General features: G+C 38.5%; 1 protein-coding gene across 1 annotated transcript in view; it reads right to left on the reverse strand.

The window, feature by feature from the left end:
- The window catches only part of Top1 (topoisomerase 1), a 296,538-nt gene that overhangs the window by 64,243 nt on the left and 215,186 nt on the right, over positions 1-17,109 (reverse strand). The window contains exon 14 of the mRNA XM_067145807.2: positions 13,359-13,507. Coding sequence (XP_067001908.1) covers positions 13,359-13,507 — 149 coding nt within the window. The remainder of the gene's footprint in view (positions 1-13,358; positions 13,508-17,109) is intronic.

The following is a 17,109-nucleotide window of genomic DNA, read 5'->3' on the forward strand; positions in this document are numbered from 1 at the left end:
GAGACAAGTAGTTTTCCTTGTAAATATTCCTAAGTGAGCGCTTCATAGAGAAGAAGCCAAAAACCCGGGTAATATTTGAGGCAGTCCGTTCCATCATAAGTGATTTTTCAGGAAAAGCTAAAAACCTGTAATTTTTGTAATATAAGTCTCACTTGTTTAAATGTATTACGACGCGTTCAAGTGCAATGTCATAGGGTCGTCTTACTGAAGAATTATAAATATAATTAATAGAACGTCCATAAATTACATTTGTATTTTGGATAAGACGAGTTTTGGAGCACCCAAAAAAGTTCAAAATATATTACCTCACACAACTTATTTTTAAACAAGAAAAATGAAAGTATTGAGAATATAATGTTGTAATAAAACTCGCCAGTACACTCATGCACCTTTTTGCTATCAGTAAAATCATATTCACAAATAAATTAAACACAGCAGTGTGATTTATCATATTTGCATCCTATCCATAGTATTTGGAGAGAATTCTTCCTTTATAGGCTACACTGCACTCACAATAGAAGTAACTTGAACAATAAAACATCACTTTGTTGTTAATCAAACTTTCAAATATGTTCCCTCCTCTTGAGATCCATCACAAAGAACTTCTGTTTCTTCAACAAGATTGTTTTCGTCTCCAGAAATTGAGGTGAACAGATTCTTATAAAAAGAAAGCAACTCATTCCTATCCCAATCCATTCCAAAATGCTATTCAAGCGAACTTTTTACGTCCTTTACTTTGGTGGGATTCAAGTTTACTCTTGGCAATAATTCAGGTGGCATTAGCATATCTCGCAGGCGTTTTCCCTTTTTCATTACGGATTTTCCTAAACCGATGTCTGAGTTTTAATGAGGTTCTCCCCATAAGGGTGACATTTCCCAGTGAGTCTTTGCTAATAACAAATCGTTTCACTGAAGAAAATTCAAATTGCCAAGATGCAGGCATTTTCATCATATTTTCAGAAACCATTTTCCAATTGTTCACCGAGCAGTCTCTGCCAAACTTGAAGACTTCAGCATGTTTGCTAAAGATGTCTTCATATTCTGCTGGATTACAGATTATAGGGCATTTCCGTATCTCTCTCTCTCGACTTGAGCAAATACCCTGTCAGAGGGCAGAAATGAGTGGCCTGTCATAGGAAAGACCAATTCAACACTTTCTATATTAGGCGGAGCTGTGTGTGTCAAGAAATATGTGCACATTGCAATCATTGTAGATTTGCGGTTCTGTCCTCCGCAGCCATCCGCACGAATTCGTACAGTAGTGAAGTTTGACAAATCAGTTTGTGATAATCGATGGTAAACTGCAGATGACGTTTCATTAGACCCCTTGTTCAATTCATGATCCATCCATATGTATGTAAAAACATTCTCCTTTGTCAACTTGGCATGTGAGGTACCCCTCACAATGGTAAAATTATAGGTGTACAATTGGCGACTGTAATAGGCAATATGATCTGGAACTTTTGGATTCACAAGATTCTCTTGGCAGTCAAATAAAAATATTGCCATGCTGTCCCTTTCTTCTTGGAGCTTTTTGTTTGTGTACTCTAAGTTCCAAGATTAAATCATTCTTCAGTGATACGTTCGAACTTTCAAGTTTAATTTTCTCCTTGAGCTCTGTGCACTTTGAGCAAGCGTCAGTAACTGGTGTTCCGAATCCTAAATTGTAGCAACGCGTAAAAATTTCACGGAAGAACCACCGCTTCACCCTCACTTCTTCAGGTGATTTCTTGTTATACATTTTGTAAAGCTTAGCGATGCTTAAATTTCCGGGTAGATACTGTCTGACCGGTGACTTTCCGCGGCAATAGTGACTTTCACAACACTGCACACTTTCAATGAAGCATTTCAGGGAGTGCCTCTTTTCAGTGTACTCTGGTTTGATCCTAGCTCCACCCCTCCTTTCTGTTGGAAGTTTCCCTGTCGTGAAGTGATTTCTGGCAATCCTCTGAACCCGATCTTTGCTGACATGCATTACATTCAAGAATGTCTTTTGGCAGAACTGAATGTGAAACTGTTCTGTATTAGCAAGTTTTATATACCTTCCGCAAAAAGAGCAATATTTTCGGTCATCTTAATACATACTATTCACAGCACAAAACTGCATGAAAGACTAACACAGTTCAAGAACAACTCAAAGAGTGGAAAGACTGGCATAAAACGCGGGTATATTATAGCGTGAGTCACGTGCTGAAATTATCCATTCCTATTGGTTGATTGTATATGGCGAGTTTTGGAACGACAAGCGCCGTGGATAAGGCGAGTTATGGAACAATAGCCTATGTTTGGTGACAGATTTCTATGGGAAAAGGCGAGTTTTGGTGCTTAATTTTGTGTTAGAACTATCACAAACATCACCAAGAAGACAATGCTACCTCTAACTCATTTTTTTAAAAAAATGGATGACGAGTTTTGGAACGGACCGCCTCATTTATTACAACCACAAATAAAAAATATTTAATAAACGTCGAAAACAATGTCTCTTATATATGCTAATGTAGAATTAAACAAGGAAAATATTGGTATAACTCGCATTGCAATAGGTCTATTGGTTCGTGTGTAATTAAAGCCTAAACTCGAGTGTCCATAATAAAAAATCCGACAGTAGGTCGCCCCTTTTAGTCGCCTCTTACAACATGCAGTGGATACTGCGGGTGTATTCTACATGTGCCTTCCCCACCTGTAGGGGGTTTCATGCAGTGTTGATATCTCTATGTACACTTTTTGACTGTGAATATCGTCTTATATATGTTTTGTGTGTTTATAATTGTTTATGATTTAGCCTTTACCACTCGTCTGTCGGGTGAGACCCGACATTACGATATTCCCGTTCTGGTAGCATGTCGGGGGAAACCCGACATGGCATTTTATCGCCCACCGCTCATCTGCCGTCTCTTAGCCGACAAAATACACGATGATATACTGTTCTGCCATCTTTTGGTTCCGCGTGGAACTTTGTAGAATCCAGATATTATTCGACAGTCAGTCAAAAATCTATTATTTAGATGGCACTGTAGCCGTCAGTTGTCCACTCACGCACATGAAAGCTCGAGCGATAGTAAACAAACATGGTCTCCATGTGCTCTTCTAGTCATATATATGTTGTATATATCAGGCAACACACAAAACCACAGTATTTTCGCACCTCTGCTCCTCACGAATATTACTAATAGCATTTCACGACGCCTAAAAGTGAACTGACGATGGTCGATTTGTGTACCGTAACCCAACATGTACCTGATGCTGACAGCTGACACAATTATAAATCAACAGATTCAGATTTCAAGAAATTGTTGTTTACAGTGGTTTTAACCCACAAACTACCGCAAGGTATGAAAACAGAGACTGAATAGAGTTTTTCAATTGCTTTTTTAGCGATAATTTGTACACTCAATTATTAACGAAACCAATCGGTATGCAATAACGGTAATAATAATAATAAAAAATGCAAAATAATCCGTCTTGAAATCCACATATTGCTTTTATTTGCTCCAGTATAGCTTGCTGTAAACGTGTATAGTCTACTACATCATTTAAAAGCAAGTGTTATCTCCAAAATCGTGAAAGATTAATACAGGTCATATAAGATAAAAATGTATATTTAAAATACGAGTAGTAGAGGCAACACAGAGAACTTTAATTCGAGGGGTAAGGGTTAGTCCTTTTGCCTTGTTCTCTTAATAGGCTGATGATGACACTTCAAATGTGTCAAAACCGGTCCCAAAGTTAACATGTTGTAACTTAATATTGGTAAAACTTAGTGTATTGAAAAGGTGGAACCTCTATACTTTCTTTTTAGTATTGTGATTCTCAGTTCAATACAGAACAATTATGAAGTTTTTAACTTTAAATGAAGAAGACTTATAGCAAACCCCTTGGAATATCTGAAGCCAAGAGGGCCGATGACCTTCGATGTTAGGCCCCTTAAAACAACAAGCATCATCTGAAGCCAAGAAGACAGACTTGGTATCTTTATGCAATGTCAATCTCATTTCATCTGTGCACCAGCAGTATTTTAACAAGAGATGCCTAAAGCAGTAGAACCTCGATAATTCAAAATCTGTTAATTCAAAATCCCACCAAATTCAAAGCAGCTCTCGTTCCCGGAAACACGAGGTACGGTTTTGCATATTCTTTAAATTGTTTAATTCGAAATACGGATAATTCGTCATTCGAAGAACAATGTCGGTCCCATTACCGAAATTCAGACTTTTAATTCAAAACTGCCTTTACATATTTAAAAAATACACACATACCTGCCAACTTTACGAAACCAAAAATCAGGAGATTTTGATATGAAAATCAGGAGAAATCAGGGAATATAATTGGTCAAAACTGCTTATTCTACAGGTCTTGTGCAACATAGTACTATGAGATATTTATAACACTTATTGTCTCAAAGCCCGACTGATGCTATACGAGGCCACAAGGCTAAAAATACAAATCTCTATTCCCTCACAGCAAGAATGTGAGTGAGATGATCGATCTCTGATAAGCCTACCGAAAATAGCACGAACTCATGCCCCGCACGTATGAATTATTCATGCACTTAGATGCCACTAGTTCGCAAATGCATACATTAATATATTGCATCAAGGGCCCGCATGATTATGCGAAGAGCAATGCTATTTGTATAAAATAACTAGCTGACGTACCTGCGCTTCGCTATGGAATTCTCAAAAAGACTGTCATAATTTGCCGAACTGAAGTCAACATAGGTCATTACAATGAAGTCAGTACAAATGTCGCAATTAAAAGCAATGCTTCATATGAAATATTCAATAAAATGAAAAACAGCACATTTTCTCACTTCTAACGAAAAGTACTACGGTAAATATGTTGGAAGATAGTCCGCCTAGTCAATACTATTCATTTATTTACCTTTCACCTTAACATCTAGTACATGTTTCGAGAATATAATGCATTCTCTTCCTCAGCTAGTAGATTAAAATTCATTATACAATAAGACCTGACTAAAATACGGGGGCCCCCATTAAAATTCAAAACAATGAGTATGACAATGTGACATTTAAAAATTTTGGATAGTCACATTGTCATACTCATTGTTTTGAATTTTAATGGGGGCCCCCGTATTTTAGTCAGGTCTTATTGTATAATGAATTTTAATCTACTAGCTGAGGAAGAGAATGCATTATATTCTCGAAACATGTACTAGATGTTAAGGTGAAAGGTAAATAAATGAATAGTATTGACTAGGCGGACTATCTTCCAACATATTTACTGTTACTAAGTCAATACGGATCCAATTCCGACCATCATGGTCAAGATTATTAATAATAAGTACTACGGTGTTGATCTAACAGTTCAAAGTTCCAGAGCTAGAATGACCAGGCCGCAGACAACCCCGAACGCTCCTGTGTAATTATTCTGTGCACACTGCTCATTCCAATCACTGCTTCACTGTAGGAATCAAATATTTGGAATACTATGATGATTCACTGGTTACGTGCCAGTAGTATCAGAAAATTTATGAACCAGAAGAATGGCATGGTAAAGAAGAGAGAGATTTAACTTCCCAGCTACTTCTCGCAAATATTCAGGCAGGTTGTTATACTCGATATGCAGCAGTAGTCCCATCTATCGGAGATAAATGGCAGCAGAATACACAAAGGACATCACAACAAACAACGGTCAATGTAATGTTATTGATCAATTTTATGAGCTTTCTATATTGCAGGCCTTCACATTTAGTTTTCTTCCGACTTTGTGATATTAAGAGCATCTAATGTAAAGTGAGTCATCCTTTCTTTTACGGCTCCCTCTTGTGTTATTATTCAAGCGACGTTCCTTCATGACTTTTTTCTCATTCGTATAATAATTTAATCACCATCACCACCAATATTATTATAATCGGTACGGTAAAACTGAATAAGGCATAAATAATCGAAAATTATATTATCTATAACTTGTGTTATGTATTACTTTTTGATATGACCGATAAGACAGATAATTAAAAATGAAATTTTTGGCACCTTCCCCTAAACTACCATTTCGAACAAGGTGAATAAAATTATGTGCAGCATAGACTGTAGTTCCTTATTCCCCGACTTCACATACCGACTTTCATTAAATTCTGTTCACCCATTTTCTCGTGGTTGGGGGTTGATATGCATTTACAACAAAAATCAAAATTCATGAATATCTGTTATCATAGCAGGTATGGTAACAATGTATACGACATAAATGATAGGAAATTTAATAATATATAACATTAGTTATGTAGTATTTATCGATAGAGCCAATAATAACAAATATTTGAGAATTAAATTTTAAGCTTTTCCCAAAATTACCATTTCATTCAACCTCAACAAAATTATTTATGGCCTAGATTGTAGCGATGTATTCCCCGACATTATATTACGATTTTCATTAACTTCTCTTCAGCCGTTTTCTCGTGATGAGCGTACATACATACAGACGGAAATTACGGAAAATTAAAACGTGCATTTCCTCTTGTAACTGTGGCCACGACTGGTCAGAAATATAATTTTTAAAAAATTCTGAGCAATGTACAGACAAAACTCTTATTTTATTTATATTGAGATAAGTTAATAGTAGTCAGAATTGTCTCCAAATAGCTCCTAAAATATCTAGAAAAGTCACTAGTCGTTATCATTGAAATTCTGTCACTAAATTACTAAAAAAGACTCCATATCTAGTGACTAATCTCTAGAATCAACTAGACTGATGTGAACAGTGAATGAACACGAACATAGCACGCGAGAACGAGAGACTGACAATCGGTATACGTCGCGATATACAGGTTTCAATAAACATCGCACATTTCTCGCATTAATAAATATCGATGTTTCGTTTGGAAGCGGCCAATTACCGACAGACTTCTGGCCACTGGTGATAAAAAGCTGAAATGGCGGGATCTGAAAACAAATGTTTGAAGTTCACCAAATAAATAAGCTAAAATCGGGAGAAATAATAGAACAATCGGGAGGCGGGAAAACTGTCGAAAATCGGGAGTCTCCTGCCTAAATCGGGAAAGTTGGCAGGTATGTACACAGTTCAAAAAAATTACGGGAACATGTTTTGTAACGTCCGGTATGAGAACGTTAATTTGGTAAGTGGGGTTTAATGGTCGTAAAACATACCTTGAGACCTTAGCTACTCAGGATATGTCAAACCGAAGTTATACTCTATCTGTAGGCGTGGCCATGCATTAAAATGTCAGGTGACCCCTCAAAACAAAGTGAATAGCGGTGCGCCCGCGTGTCGTCGTGAGGTACACAGACTACTGCGGTCATCTGAGCACGTTGTATGTCAACCAGCGCATCGCATGAGACATCTTAATGAGGTTCAAGTCACAAGTTACTTTGATCCAGGAACGATGGACTTTTTATTGTGTTGCTGTGGATCTCAATATCTCTTCGTCAGTTATTCAACGCTTGTGGAATCGCTACAATGAGACAGGCCAGTTCAACAAGAAGGGCTGGACAAGGTCGTAGACGCATGACAACCCCACAGGGTGACAGATTTCTGACCATCTGTGCATTGCAGCGTCATTCAGCAACTGCCAGAACTGCAACAAGACGTCAGAAGGGTCACTGGAGTCACGGTGTCTGACCAGACAGTCAGGAACAGCTTAAGGGAAGTGTCCTTACAACCCAGACGTCCTCTTTGAGCGCCCCATTTAACGCAGCAACATCTCGCAGCTTGCCTCCTGTTTGCCCATACCCACGTCAACTGGAAACTTCGCCAATGGAGACCTGTGTTGTTCACAGACCCGTCCAGATTTCCCAACACAGCGTATGGAGACGCTGTGGCGAGCAGTACATGCCAAATGTTGACCAGGAAGGTGACCGATTTGGATAAGGTTCTGTGATGATGTGGGGTGGCATCAGTATTGATGTCCATATGGATCTTGTCGTTGTCCATGGTAATCTTACCGCTGCAGGGTACATCGAGCAGATACTGCTACAGCATGTGTTGGTTGCTGCATACAGTTTTGGTCCTGAATTTGTACTCATGCACGACAATGCCACGGCTCATGTAGCGCGCATCACCCGAGCTGTCTAGCGAGAACTGGACATTCAACATATGGAATGGCCAGCAGTGAGTCCCGACCTTAATCCCATTAAGCATGTGCGGGATAGGCTTGACAGAAGTGTTTGTGGGCGTCCTGTTCCACCACAGACGCTCCAAGACCTCGAACAGGCTGTCACTGAAGAATGGGACCTGACACCACAATGTGACCTCCGTCGACTTATACGGAGCATGCCATGTAGGTGCCAAGCTGTGATAAATGCTCGTGGAGGACACACACCATACTAAAGCTCTCCAACTGTGATAAAAATCCACCATGGAGGACTTATCACTTTGTTTTCGCCCCTATTTGGACAATTCCATTCGTGTTCTAAACAGGAACGCAAATCCATTGATGTTCTTTTGTATACTTCAATGGTAAAGAATAAAGGTTTAGTTGGTAATATACCTGGGTGTGAGGTATTGTTTTGTGGAGCATGGCATACGTTCAAAAACATGTTCACCTAATTTTTTAAACTGTGTAGTTTTTTCAGAGTAATTTAAATTCAAAATTAATCTGCGTCATGATAGAACACGTCCTCCAGAGAGTGCTGGGGTAGCTTTCAACACTTTCACTCACTTCGGTGTGCCTACAGTGTGCTTCATATTTGCTAAGTTCGAGTAAAATCAAAATTCTTCTGTATTCAGCTCAGCGTTTTAAGGAACGCCACAATATCATGTAACAGGCACTGTGCGCAGAAGCAGAATCCACGAACACTGGCAATGCTGACAACTGGCAAAAAAATGTGGCTCATATACGGTAATCAATTCGTACGTACCGAACAATATTGTCAATGCCAATGAAACTGCATTATTTTTTTAATGCCGGGCCCAAACGGACTTACCGGAAATCATACAAGGGGGGTCATTGTACTGTGTTGCAATACACTCAGAAGCGAGAGATTACTTCTCTTCGCCATACGGAAGTTCAATAGACCACAATGTTTTAAGGTCATCGGGCATTTTCCGTGCAAGTACAGGAGATCTAAAATGCATTCAGTACAGTAATCCAAAAAATAAAGCACCGGGTGAGTTGGCCATGTGGTCAGGGGCACGCGGCTGTGTACTTGCATCCGGGAGATAGTGGGTTCAAAACCCACTGTCGGCAGCCCTGAAAATGGTTTTCCGCGGTTTTCCATTTTCACACCAGGCAAATGTACCTTCCTTCCAACTCCTAGACCTTTCCTATATCATCGTCGCCCAAAGACCTATCTGTGTCAGTGCAATGTAAAGCCACTAGCCAAAAAAAAAAAAAAAAAAGAAGCATTTGAACAAGGGAGCCAGTATAATTTGTCCTCATCTTTGAATCGTGCATTTTTTTCTTTCGATGCGTGAGGTTATGTTTGCCAGTGATTTATTCAAGTGCATTATTTGAATAACAAATGCACCTTGCTGGATACATTAAGAGTATAGTTTTTTCCAAGGCATTCGAAAGGTTTAAACTGTGAATCAAGGTGACTGCATGCAGTAATGCGTCTTAGAATACTTTGTGACATGGCAAGGGTTTGCATTTCTGAATTACAGGAGAAGTACCATGGCAGAAAATCGTACAAGAATACAGTGACTGTACTGTGTTCTAATGCAAACAGAAGAGAGACTTTCTCCCCTCATCATACGAAAGTTCGATACACCATGTTTTAAGGGCATGGGGCACTTTCCGTGGAAGTATAGGACATCTAAAATGCATTCAATTCAGTAATACAATGAATAAAGGACCTGCACATGGGAGCCAGCATAGATTTCTCCTAGTCTTTGAATCTTGCTTCCCTGCCACCCCCCCTCCTTTCGTTGCGCGAGGTTATGTTTGTAAGTGAGTTATGCAAGCGAATACTGTATTGTGATTCTGAATAGTGTAAATGCACCTTGCTGGATATATTTTATATTTTAGAAATCTGTTTCTTTTTTTTTTTTTTTTCATGGCATTTGAAAGGTTTAAATTGTGAATCAGGGTTAATTGCAAGCAGTACGGGTCTTAGAATATTTTTGACGCGGCAAGGGTTGGCATTTCTGAATTACACAATTACAAGTTGGCGGTTAATTTGAAATCACGTCATTCGAAGTCAGATTTTTTCATCCGAATGACTTCGAATGAACTACGTTTTACTGTATTAAGCATCGGTCAAACCTGAAGAATAAGGTTCCTGTAAATCTCTATACATTTTGCTTATGTACGGTGCTGTGACGTTTCCTTGTGTATCATTCAGTATTATTACTTTCCAGTTTGAAGAAAGTGCTAAGTGTTTTGCTGGATGTACTACTACTTCAATACAAAGTAATGTATGGCACATTTATACATTTTATGTTATAATAATTGTCAATGTTATGGTCTATTGCATTTTTTAAATGAATGTAATAATTTAGCATAAGAAATTTCACCTTTTATTTTATCTGTATTGAACCGAGATCACAAATACTTATAAAGTTTTTAGAGGTTCCACCTATTCAATACAAAACAATGTTGGTATTTATGTAATAATGCTGTTACTTCCTTACTATGTTAACTTCCTTAATGTAAAATTTATTACATAGATGAAAATGAACCATCATTTTTTCTTTACAGCCCTGATGTCAATAATGAACTGAGCGTTATTCTGTATAACATAGGTTAGTTTTATGATGTAATAACAACAATGTACGTATATTGTCTTAATGCCTAAAACAATGTTTTCATTTTGTTACTTACCACTAAGGATCAATTCCCTTTATCCATGCACAGCAGGTAGGAACATAAGAACTCGTCATGGTAGCGTAGGCTTTTTTTGTCATAACTATCTCTTATAATAATATATTCAATATTCAAAGGTTTCTTTATTGTCCAGCTGCTTTTCTGAATGGTCAGTATATTGGTCTTCGGTTCAGAGGACCCCAGGTTCGAACCCTGACCTGTCTGATAATTTTAACCATTTAACTGTATTTATGGAATTAAGGGTTTGTGAACGTCCTAATACATACAATACACGACACTATCAATCATCACAGAAACGGAATGCACAATAGTGAATCCACATAAGGTTAGTTTCAGGAAGGGCATCCAGCTATAAAACTGGGCCAGATCTATATAAAGCCGCATATACACTTGAGCATTCGCCCCGAATGAGCATGCGTTTGTCCAGTTTTGCTCAGATGAGTACAGGGCGAACTGAATGGATCCGCATGCCTCAGCCCGATCCGAATGTTGTCGGTACCTCAAAGTGAGCACGTGCTCTGTTCGTGTTCAGTGTGGACGGCTGATGATGAGTGGGGTAGCCCGAACAGTATGAGCCTACTGCTTCCGCTATGCATATGCGATCTCGCTCGTGCAGTGAAGTGAAGGAAGAATGTGAAAGATAATTTTAAGTTGAAATAGAAAAATGAAATGAAATGGCTTATGGTTTTTAGTGCTGGGAGTGTCCGAGGACAAGTTCGGCTCGCCGGTCTTTTGAGTTGACATCTGTAGGCGACCTGCACGTCGTGATGAAGACGAAATTATGATTAAGACGGCACATACACCCAGCCCCCGTGCCAGCGGAATTAACCAATTATGGTTAAAATTCCCGACCCTGCCGTGAATCGAACCCGGGACCCCTGTGACCAAAGAACAGCACGCTAACCATTTAGCCATGGAGGCGGACATTGAAATGGAATTGTCCCAGTATAATTCTCTTATCCTCCTGGGGTACTACCAGAAGTATCCCGTTCTGTGGAACCCCAAGGACGAGATCTATTACAATACCTTAAAAAAGGACGATACTTGGAGTGAAATTGCTTCCCTCATGCAATTTCCAAAAGATGAGTGCCGCAAGAAAATTCAAAGCCTCAAGGGTTCCTACTGGAGGGAAAAGGCAAGAATGAAAAGAAGCAACATGACTGGATCGGGTAAGTACTGCAGCGTTTCTTTGTTTTTGCAGCTGTGTTCTCGGTCCGCACGAGGTCCGAACACAGTGGAAACTTGCTCAACAGATTGCCATGCGGGTCTTGCTTGTGCACTCCCGCATCGGCAACGCATGCTCATTTGGGGCGAATGCTCAAGTGTATACGCAGCTTTAAAGTGCTGATCCTAGTAAACTGGGACTTTGCCAAGGGAAAATAATTCAACGGTATCTTTATTGAAAGGCCTCCTACATCTATTAGTCGGTTCTTTATTTTCAAATAAACTAAGTAGAATTAATGTTATTAAAGTAATATTAGCATTTCAGCAGTGACTAATTCAGTAATCATTATTCTGTGTGCAAGAATACGGTATAGAGCTCCGGAAAAGTTCATTAAAATACTAATTCAGTGAAATTATTGATGAACACTTGGGCCGTAAGCATTGTCACTGCCACTTAATAAAAACTACTGTAAGTCGAATTTTCCATGTATGACTTAAAATTAATGAACTTCTATTATAATATGTTCATAACGCATTGACCCATTGTAATGTTGAATGTCAGAGGACCATCGTATACAAATATCATCATTATCCTAAAATATTATTTAATATTTTTCCCACTGATCAAACCTTTGAGAGCTTCTCCTGAGAAATGAGTGTTTTTGACTTGTGGCAGTCTTCTTCCAGGGGTGTGATTTATCCCCAAATTCTCACCATCCCACCCTTAGAGATTCCAAAGTTGGACATCACTGGTGCTCAAGTCTCAAATCTAGGGAAGCACTTGGCCTTAACATTCAATGACTGCTCCTTTCTTCCATTCTTCTCTTGTCTGCCTCTCCACTTCCTTTACCTCAGACAGCATCTACTTGCAAATATTACCTCTACCATTATTATTCGAAAATATAAGAAATCAGTATACTGGGATATCCAGTTTACAGTATACATTTTATGAGAACAATTTTTACCCGTTTATTTTTAATTAATTTTCTGATATTTTTATTTCTATCTGTGGACCACGTGCCTCATCTTCATGGACCACAGGTGGCCTGCACACCATAGATTGAGAAAAGGTGCTCTATTACATAGGGGAGGCTACAATTAATATTGATGATTCCAAAACCATACCTAGACAATCTAATGATATTGCATCAGAAGGTCCACAGCTCAGTAGCTAAAGTCATATTTTTCATCATCATCATCATCATCATCATCATCATCATCATCATCATCAAAATCCTTACATAATATGTCTTCATATGCTAAGCTACAAACTCTAAAGCTACGATACTGTTATTCGAACTAAAGCAGATGGTCTAAAACCGCACAAGACAGGTTAGATCAGTATTAAAAACTATTATCTGAGAATCAACTACAGAGACACCTAAGAATTCATACTGAAAAAGACATCCAAGAGCAATTAATTATAAACAAAACTTATTAAAAGGATTCTTACATTCAGGCGATCAAAAAGATCATCTCCTGTAGCTTTATTTTGCATGAAGAGTTGAAGATTCTTAAAAACTCTTTTCTCCACAGATACTTCATTATAGTATCGAATCGAATCCTTGCCGAGGAAATCAAACACCACAACATTTTCTTTACCTGAAAGTATAACAATTTTACAAAAATATTAACATTTGAATGTATGAATGTCAAAATTAAAAAAAATGAAAGCCCACATGTATTTGAAATCGGAAAAGCTAGTAACAAATCTAAATGACTACACAGAGGAGGAGATCTTAGGGTAAGTACTAACATGTCTTATGTACATCATAATTTAAATAAGGAAATCATTTGAGGATTTTTTTCAATTGGCTTAACGTCGCGCCGACAAAGTTAGGTCTTATGGCGACGATGGGGTAGGAAAGGCCTAGGAGTGGAAAGGACGTGGCCGTGGCCTTAATTAAGGTAAAGCCCTAGCATTTGCCTGATGTGAAAATGAGAAACCACGGAAAACCATCGTCAGGGCTACCGACAGGGGGGTTCAAACCTGATATCTTCCAGATGCAAGCTCACAGCAGTGCAGCCCTAACCACACAGCCAACTCGCCCGGTTATTCAGGAAATTTAAAATGTGGCATGGCGTAAAGTTTCGAGAGTTGTTACTGGTCAAGCCATTTATAAAATACATTAAGCCAAAAATATATTAAAATAAAATTGCACTCAGAGTTTCCAACTACTTGAGTTCAATTCCACAATATTTTCCTGCAATCTCTAATGGAATCATACAGTTTGGCCTCGTCTTCAGATTCTGAAGCAGATTTTTCTACATTGTTATCAAGGATGGGTTGGAGATTCTACTTGGTTCCTGAATAATTTACTGGTATACTGTATATTTGCTGCAGAGCTGAAAATGATAGTATCTGTAGAACATCTGCCAATGACCTCTAGTTTGGCCGAAGCTGAACCTCGCTTTACGACTCATGTCAGTTGAAGAGTGACGTTTCAAATTTTTTGAATTGCCAACTGATTTAGTCTTCTTACATTCTAGCATGAAATCAGGCTCTTAGTGGTTGTTTGAGTTTTATTTTCTATTTCTAATTATGAATCTTACAGTCCTGGTGTCCAGAAATGTGTTAAAAGGAAACAATTAATAAAGCAACCCTAACAGAAAAGTCTCTGGCCCTCAAGTCTGGGGGTTGCACATAGGGTTAACGACTCTATTGCGTATAATAATAATATTTTTAAAAGGGGGTTGTTACTAGTATCTCACATTTGCCTTGGATGAATAAGAATGGATATCAAAATATGACGACCCTGTCATGGAAATCTGTTTTACGAATAGGAACTTGGAATGTAAGAACCCTGTATAAACCTGGATTCTTCAAAATCCTCAGTCAACAGCTGGAGAAGTACAGAGTGGGAATTGCTGCAATTGAAGAGACTAGATTATTAGGTAATGGTCCACAGGACATGGAGAAGTATACACGCACTGGACCGCACAAATTTGGTACTGCACTTTGTGTCCAAAATTCACTAGTATCGTCAGTGTTATCCTTCGAACATGTGAATGAAAGACTGTGCTATTTGAGGGCACATTTTAAATGATTTAACATATCACTGGTGAACTGCCATGCCCCCACAAACAACAAGGATGAACATGTTAAAGACTCCTTTTATGAGGATTTGTTAGAACTGTGGAATAAATTACCCAAACATGATGTCAAAATGATTTTGGGTGATTTCAATGCAGAAGTTGGTAAGGAAGTAATTTTTGTGCCAACACTAGGAAGAGAAAGTCTGCATAATGAAAGCAATGATAATGCCATGTTACAGAGGAGCTGAGATAGGATCTGATAACAATATGATAATTGCTTCTGTTAAAATTAAATTGAAAACCTCTTGTAAGTCACAGACAGAGGTAAGATGCAAAGTTGACAGTAAGAAACTGAAGCAATAGGATGAAAGATTAAAGTATAATGTGGAAATTGCAAACAGATTTGATATTCTGGGAGAAGATCCTACAGAAGATATTGATGAAACAAATGATGAAGTTTGTGAACGAATGTGGAATAACGTGAAACAAATTATGACAATAGTAGCAACGAAAGTGATACCAAAAGGTGTTACAGTAGAAGTCCGATAGTCCGGCACGTTCGGGACCGGCCCAATGCTGGATTACCAAAAATGCCGGACTATTGGACTTACTACAATATAGGTTATACAGCGAAAACAGCTGTAACATGGCATTTTGCAGTAAAATGTTGATCAGCAGAATCGTTAGTTTAATAACTTTAGCTCAAAATTAGGCCAGCACCAAATTTTCATTCAACACGTTCAGTTTGCATACATGTACTGTACTATATTTTAGTGCGACTTAAAAAAATCTTGAATATCCTTTTGTTTTCGAGATCGTTGTCACTTGGCATAAAAGTTATTTCTGATGATATGTAAATCAATAAGATCAGTGGCATTATAATTAGCATTACACTCAGCAAAAAAGATGAATATATTTAGGGACTCTGCAGCTTCTGCCCAGCTGATTCTCTCCTTTTCTTCGGTTTCCTCATCTGAGTCACTCTCTTCAAGATTGTGTATCGGTTGAGGGGTTAATACACTTTGGATAATGGCCTTATCGGTTAGCTCCAGCTTGGTAGGTTCAATGTTATCCGTTGGAATCCACTCCGCGAGTTCCTCTTCAGATACATTATCCAAAGGATTGTTGTTGGTTACACTTCTTACAACATCCAAAACTTCAGACACTGATTCGGGATGTTGTTCCTCCTCAACAGTCTGTGGTGTTAAATCAAATGTAGGATCTGCAGTTCGGCAAAGTTTTCCCCAGCACCGTTGTAAAGTAACATTTTTTTTACTTGAGCCCACGACAGTGCGACAACATAGACATCTTGTACATTGAATTTTTAAAAAAAAATTCAGTCACATCACACTCAGCGTTTAACAGGCTGCGAACGAAAGAACTCCTATAAAAACATTTAAAGTTCTGGATTATCCCTTGATCCATTGTCTGAATCAGTGACGTAACATTAGGCATCAGAAGTGTAGCAAATATATTTCCAGAAACTAACTCAGCTACTGGTGGATGTGCTTTACAGTTGTCCAAAAGAAGGATGGCTTTGCTGTCTTCTGGTAGACCAGGGTTTTGAAGCTTTCTTTGACTTGTGGCACAAAATGATGAAAGAACTGGTCTTTGAATAGGGTGGTGGTCATCCATGCATTTGATTGGTGCGTGCTGGAATGTTGATCAGACGGGACTCTACAGTAATTTGTAGTGGATGGTGTGGATGCCGAGTGTGTGTACATAGTCCCTTAGGCCGCTGAGATGTTACTTATTCGTGTTGAGTGTTGTCAGAAAGACTATCTACACACGTTTGGCATCCACACCATCCACCACAAATTAGAGTCTCCTCTGATCAACATTCCAGCACACACCAACACCATCATGCTGGTCTACTTACAACTTCACTGATAAGATTAATGAAGACTTATTTTGAGCCAAGATACTCCCACCAAGTTTTTAACCTACCTCACATTTGATCCCATCACTATGGACCACGCCAGATGTTAAATCATCATTTACTTTTACGAAGCTAACTTCACAAGCCAAAGATTTTCAACCTGTATTTCTATTTTAGTTTTACAACATTACCTCTGAACAAGGTCTAAATCAACCATTCTCAATCAACAACTAACAGCTGTTATTGTTTGTCATTCACAATGCACCAAAAGTGTTTAGACTTTTCTTTT

This window comes from Anabrus simplex, chromosome 4 (assembly GCF_040414725.1).
Source record: "Anabrus simplex isolate iqAnaSimp1 chromosome 4, ASM4041472v1, whole genome shotgun sequence".
NCBI classification, from domain to species: domain Eukaryota; kingdom Metazoa; phylum Arthropoda; class Insecta; order Orthoptera; family Tettigoniidae; genus Anabrus; species Anabrus simplex.